The 7,106-nt window shown below is 28.7% G+C and overlaps 1 protein-coding gene across 1 annotated transcript; it reads left to right on the top strand.

Annotated features, from left to right (window-relative positions):
- The first annotated feature begins 3,428 nt into the window (after window positions 1-3,428).
- LOC124896320 lies at window positions 3,429-5,955 on the top strand. Its single transcript, XM_047407880.1, has 8 exons — window positions 3,429-4,124; window positions 4,433-4,750; window positions 4,819-4,899; window positions 4,999-5,121; window positions 5,206-5,298; window positions 5,383-5,418; window positions 5,511-5,648; window positions 5,710-5,955. Exons 1-8 carry the CDS (start codon window positions 3,429-3,431, stop codon window positions 5,953-5,955), a joined length of 1,731 nt encoding a protein of 576 aa, XP_047263836.1.
- Window positions 5,956-7,106: the final 1,151 nt, after the last annotated feature.

The raw sequence follows: 7,106 nt of genomic DNA, 5'->3' as shown, positions 1-7,106 counted from the left end.
TGCATTAACCATGATTTTACTATATCATCCCTAATTAATTATTATAAGTCATTTATGTATTAAAAATTAATAATATTAATTAAAAAATAGATGACATGTCTGCTGCAGCTGCTTCAATCATAATTTTGCGAAATATCACTTATAATTAATTATTATGAGTCATCTAAGTGTTAAAAATTTAGTCATATTTTAAAAAAATAGACATAAAATGATAAATTAACTCTTGATGTATTAAATTAAGTTGACCTCCTTCAACCGTGATTTTACTGTATCATCCCTAATTAATTATTATAAGTCAATTATGTATTAAAAAATTATAATATTTAATTAAAATATTGATTTCGACATGGCTGCTTCAAGAGCTGTGCTGTAATTTTACTATATCACCCCTAATTAATTATTATAAGTCATTTATGTATTAAAAAATTAATAGTATTTAATTAAAACAAGAAAAATATGCGTTTATGACATGTTTGTTGCAGCTGCTTCAACCATAATCATATTTGAGAAGATGATCCAAGACTTTGTTGTTAATTGAAGTATTTTTTGTTCCAGTTTTTATATGAACTAATCCTATGAATATTAGTTCTACATCTTTTCTACATTTTGTAACAGGTCTCAATCTTATCATCAAACAATTAAAATAACCCAACTACACGACACATCACACTTTTTTATCATGTGAAAAAAAACTATCTTATAAAACTTCACTCCTTAGCGAGTACCGTCAAATAGTTATTATTTAAAAAATTATCGTTTTAAATCAATGTACATTTATGTTTGTATCTCATTAATATCGAATATTAGTGCTTAAAGATGTCTATAGTATTGGGCCCGTGCTGACACGGGTCATGCACCTCTAGTACTATATATATAGTGTATATATATTGTTTAACGTATTTAAAATGTATATAGGTGGGTATATATAGTGTATATTGAAAAAAAGTTTTTAAATTTTATTTTTGATCGGGTTTGACTGAATTTTTAACCGGGTTTGATCGGGTTTAGGTGGGTTTGACCGGGTTGGGTTAAGTGGGATGGGTTAGGGTTGTTTGCTCGGCCCAACCCACTTAACCCCCACCCGGCTCCAACCCATCCCACAACCCGGCTAATTTTAACGGGCCGGTTCCAGGTTGATCCGGTCCGACCCACTTGCCACCCTTAGTCATAGTTGTTGTTAAGAAAAATTACATAAACTAACAACCTTAAGACATTAATTACAAGAAATAACAATAGTTTGGTAAAATTACAACTAATAACAAAAATAGCAATATTTTATTAATTTTTTTTAGAAGCGCGTGATATCTACTCAAACTTTTCACATCCCTACTTTTACTCTACTTTACCAATTTACTTCCCTCCAACTTTCGTTTTTTTTTTTTTTTTTCAATTTTCACATATCTCTCCCACGATCTTGATAAAAATCATCTCCACTTTTTAAGATAAATTTTTCTTTCAGTTAATGCATGTTATTTTTTTCCATTTAATTTTTGTTAATGTGTTTACTGTCGCCATTTTTTTCAATATTAGTCTGCGAAAATTGTCTGTTTCGGATCAATTTTTTTTTGTTGAAATTTATAATGGCTCAACATGCAAATCGAAGTTGTTCAGTTAGAGAAAATCAACCGAAGAATTTACTCACCGATGAAGTACCATCGTTTAGTCTTGGTTTAACACAAGATCAAGTTTTTAATTTGGGTTCTACTAATGTTCTGTCTAAGGAAGGTGTTACCATTGAAGAGTTGAGATCTAAGCACCGTAACGATTCCGAAAAGATTGTGGAAATAATGAAAAGGAAAGGATTGACAAAAACTTCATCTCCCACAAAATTTCAAAAATCAGTGAAAAGGAGCAAGTCGGATGAAAAAGGAGAATGTAGTAAAATTGCAAGTCCCGTTGCATCAGATTCTGAATCTAAACAAGAGAAAGTGGAGGAGGTATGGTACTATTCTAAAATCTTGTTATTGAAATGAATTGTATATGCTATATACAATATATTTTAAATATGTATTTCATATCTAAATTTTGAGTAAGATATTTGTATTTATTAATTGGAAGGTTTCTGTATATATATATATATATATATTTTATATTTTTTTTTGGAAAAAATTCTGAAATAGCAATTGTAGAAGTGTAATATGTATTCTGAAAATACATTTGTTATATAATTTGTATATGTGTTATTATATTCTTTTCTTTTTAGTTAAATTTGTACAAATCATGTATACATAAAATACATATGTGTTTGTTGAAATATAATTCTAATATGTATTCTGAAAATACATACAGGTTAGATATGTGTTTTTATGTTTACCTCTAAGAATTTTATTCGATGTTAAGTTGTATGTGGTAGTCATTAGATTTTGAATGTAATATGTAGTTCTTGTTTGTTGAAATGTATTTTTTTACATACATAGTTGTATTTGTTATTATTCATCTTATAAAATATCTATAAGATGTATTTCATAAATACATATAAAAGAATGTTTGTATTAATATGTATTATTAAAATACATTTGTTATATAATTTGTATATTTGTTGTTATATTCTTGTCTTGTTAATTAAATTTGTACAAATCATGTATTCACAAAATACATAATGTGTTTGTTGAAATATAATTCTAATATGTATTATGAAAATACATACAGTTTAGATATGTGTTTTTATGTTACCTCTAAGATTTTTTTTCAATGTTAAGTTGTAGTTGATAGTCATTAGATTTTTAATGTGATATGTAGTTCTTGTTTCTTGAAATGTATTTTTTACATACTATAAGATGTATTTCATAAATACATATAAAAGAATGCTTGTATTAATATGTATTATTAAAATACATTTGTTATAATTTGTATATGGGCTGTTATATTCTTGTCTTGTTAATTAAATTTGTACAAATCATGTATTCACAAAATACATAATGTGTTTGTTGAAATATAATTCTAATATGTATTATGAAAATACATGCAGTTTAAATATGTGTTTTTATGTTACCTTTAAGATTTTTATTCGATGTAGATTTTTAATGTGATATGTAGTTCTTCTTTGTTGAAATTTATTTTTTATATACATAGTTGTATTTGTTATTATTCATCTTATAAACTAACTATAAGTTGTATTTCATAAATACATATAAGACACTTTGTATAAACTAGTTTTAAGATGTATTTCATAAATACATATAAGAGACTGTTTTGTCAAATAAATGCATTTTTTTGTTGTTTAGGTCATTCGTGATCAAATATACATGGCACGTGTATTGCCCAAATTTGCTCCTCATATAGGATGTCAGACGGTCAATGACATTGAAGACCATATTAAGACAATGTTGACGAAGAGTCAGTACAAGATGTTTTGAACTAAAAGTATATTTGGTTTCTTAATGAAGAAGAAAGATTGTGTCGGCCAAGCCCAGTTAGGGAGATGAATTATGTCACTTGAAACTAGGAAAAGTTCTACAAGTGTCATAGTCATTCGAGCAAAGGGCACAATTCTTCATTTCACTATTAGAGAGTTTGCTTTGGTGACTGGTTTGAATTGTGCTGCAAATAAGGATGAATTTGTGTTTGACGAGGAGTGCCCAAATAAAATTATTGATCAATATTTTGATGGTGAGAGTTTTGTACAGAAAAAAGGTTTATTTGCGATTGTTTCTGACAAAATTTGGGGGAATGATAACAATGAAGATGCTTTAATATTTGCCAATTTATATTTTATTCACGCATTCTTACCAAATGATAACAATGAAGATGCTTTAATATTTGCCGATTTATATTTTATTCACGCATTCTTACTATCGTCAGTTGATACCGTAGTTATTCCACACCTCCACTTTAATTTGGTTGAGAGTGATCGCTACAGTGATTATCTGTGGGGATCGATTGCATTTGAAGAATTAGCTAGAAGCTTGCATTCAAAGTTGAAGCCGAAAGGAAAGTTCTATATGCTTCTTGGAATGCCACTGGCCATTCAAATTTGGTTGTACGAGTGTTGTTCAAACGTGCCTCGTAATGTTGCTTTCAAGGTGGATTCTCAAATCCCATGTATTTTGAATTGGAAGACAAATTCTCCTCATCCAAGATATGAAACTCTTATGGGAAGTATGTTTGATGATACAAATGACAAGGTTAGTTTTACTTTTTATCCTTTTTATGTGATGTTGATTATTTTGTAAATATATTTTCTAATCTGGTATATGTATATATACAACATACCATTTGTCATTGTATATTCATTATTGGGTTTGGATCATGGTTAACTGATTTATAATGTAATTAATTTTACCATATAAATTATTTTTTTTATTATGTTATTTAAATTGTAGGTTGTTTTTAAGAATATCAAGCCAACAAGAAAGGAGATTACAGTTTTTCATATGAAGATGACATTAATTCGGATGATGATTTTCAGGATCCTCCATAAAGACAAAATCAGTTAACCACAAAGAAAAAATTTCATGGCGATTCATCAGCTTCACCTGCAAAGAAAAAATTGAAGCCACATCCTAAAGGTGTAGATGAGCAGATAGCAAAACGGACCCCTCCACCCTGTTCTGCAAAGATTCCTTTTGCGAGGACTCCAATTCACAAGCCAATTCAAACAAAAGTTACGCTACATGGAAATAGAAAAGACATAAATCGGCCTGACATTAAAAAATCTATTTCGGTTCAGTCGCCTACTCCATCTTCGTTCAGTTCTGAAGATGAAGACGGTGTTGTCTCGAAGAAAGTCTTTGATAAGTTTTGTGAAAAGGTAATTTCTGTTTAAGTTTTTCATTAATTTATTTCTCCATTTCTAATTTTTTTTTTTTTATAATTCAGGTATGGCAAGAGTTTAATGATGTATGTGGCCTAGTGTCTTCCAGGTTTGATCAGATGATGAATGCAATTAATGAAAATAAGGTACAACATATATACATTTACAACATATGTATTTTTTTACAACTAAGTTGTTATTTACTATTTGTTTTTTATTTATATTTTCATGTTTTAAACGCGAAGAAACAAGCAAAAGGCAGCGAATCTGATCAGCCACCAATGGATGAAAATGTTAAGAGTACATCACCCCATCAAGCGACTACAAAGTTTGTTCATGAGTTTAATAAGAATCCTGAAGGCACATTGGTAAGTAAATTCCGTACATTTATAGTCAACTAATTTTATATATACAATTCTAATTTATCATTATAAAAAATAATATTAAAACAGGTTGTCGAAGAGATGGCAGGATATCAAAGCAACAGTATGAATGATGTGTATATTGAGATTGATGGATATAATGAGGATAATGACATTGTTCTGGTAGAGCTTTTTTTTGTTTGGTTAGGTATAGTTATATTGATGAATAATAATTATTTTAATTTTTTATTGTTTCATTTTTGAAAGGAAAAAACTGATATAGATGTGCATGAAGCAAGAGATGTATGTGTCGCTCCGATATGCTGAATACATATAGGTTAGTTTTTTAGTTCTTCAAAAATATTATTTTATTTAATTTGTATGAACATGTATAGAACACAAAAACGGTTGACGAAAGTATTGGTGAAGTACAAATATCAGAATCTCAGTTCACATTTTCAGATGACGTCCTTAGAAGCATTGATCTTGACTCCATAACAAAAGCCAATGTTGAAGTTGAAGATGAGTTCAAGGTATCTACAATACGTGCATTGATTGCTTTTTTTAATTTGTTGGAAAATGCTACCTTACTAGATCTTTATAAAATTTATACAAAACAAAGAAGGTGCGATCGAGATGAATGTAAATACACCAGCGGAACATGAGTCAGAGGTTAATGATGTGGATAATTCAAAGTTAGATCAGCAACATAAGAGTGCAGTCCACATTCCTGCGGGAGTAAATGATGAAAGCAATGCTGATCAAGATTTGTCTGACTCTCAGATCACTCTTTCGGATGAGCTTCTTCCTAGTCTTAATGCCTATGTCAATCTTGAATGAAGTATAGTTGTACATCCATCGGCAAATCAAGCACAACAAACGCCAATGCATGTTTCAAGGATTAGACGACCATCTATACACAATGAAATTTGGTTCAACAGATGGCTGCTAGTACTCTTAACATATTTTTTTAGTTAACAAATTTGCTTATTTTATATATTAAAATTATATTTTTTTTCTAATGAATATTGAAGTATGATTTTGTATTTTGTTGTTCAATTGTATTTTTAGACCAACTATAATTGTTTTTAATGAGATATGGTTATATTTTGAAGATTATTTTTTTTTATTTTGAAGTTATATTGTTTAGATATTTTTACTCTGCATTTGTTCATATGTATTTCAGAAATACATCTATTGCAGTTTTAAGACATATGATTTAACTTTTGTTTCAGCAGTATACTTATTGTTACTTATAATACTACATCATCTTATGTAATTGATTATATTTACATAATTAATTATATAACTTAATAATAAAGTAAGCACGGAAGAGCAACGGAGAGCATTCGATCAGAAGCATCCCTTCACATCTCATCCAGTTAATGCGATAGAAGACACTAAGGTCACCAACAAATTCATGACGTGGCTTTCATTGGATCTTCTTAAATATCATTCGAAGAGGTATACATCTTACAACTTAATAGTACTAACTTTTGTAAATTAAGATTATGTAAATTACAGTCTAATATGTATAATGAATAAACAGGAACAGCAAAGAAGAACATTATTTGAAGGGAAAGACAAAAATACCAGTTATCAAATTTGAAATTTTATCTGTTGAAGATAAGAATTGGTTCTATGTTATGGGTACTCCTAGCCAGACGTGGTCAGATGAGGTAAGTGATGTATTATTACGTTGATTTGTATATTGGAATAAATATTAGTTCTGTGTTATATGAATAATTGTAATTGATTATATTGTTATAGTTGAAAATGTATATTTGTATATACATATGAAGTATGTTATACGTTCACTGATATGTACATGATATTTTCATATGTAAGGTTTGATTTTTTTATTTGTTTATTTAATATTAAGTATGAAATTTATTTATAATGCAACAAATTGATGTATGCTTGTACTATCTGCGAAAGAAGTTCAAGTATGATCCCAATATCTCATATAAGTTCAGCATTGTAGACTGTAA

The sequence above is a fragment of the Capsicum annuum genome, chromosome 2, assembly GCF_002878395.1.
Source record: "Capsicum annuum cultivar UCD-10X-F1 chromosome 2, UCD10Xv1.1, whole genome shotgun sequence".
Classification (NCBI taxonomy): domain Eukaryota; kingdom Viridiplantae; phylum Streptophyta; class Magnoliopsida; order Solanales; family Solanaceae; genus Capsicum; species Capsicum annuum.
This window is presented reverse-complemented; position numbering and strand designations above follow the sequence as displayed.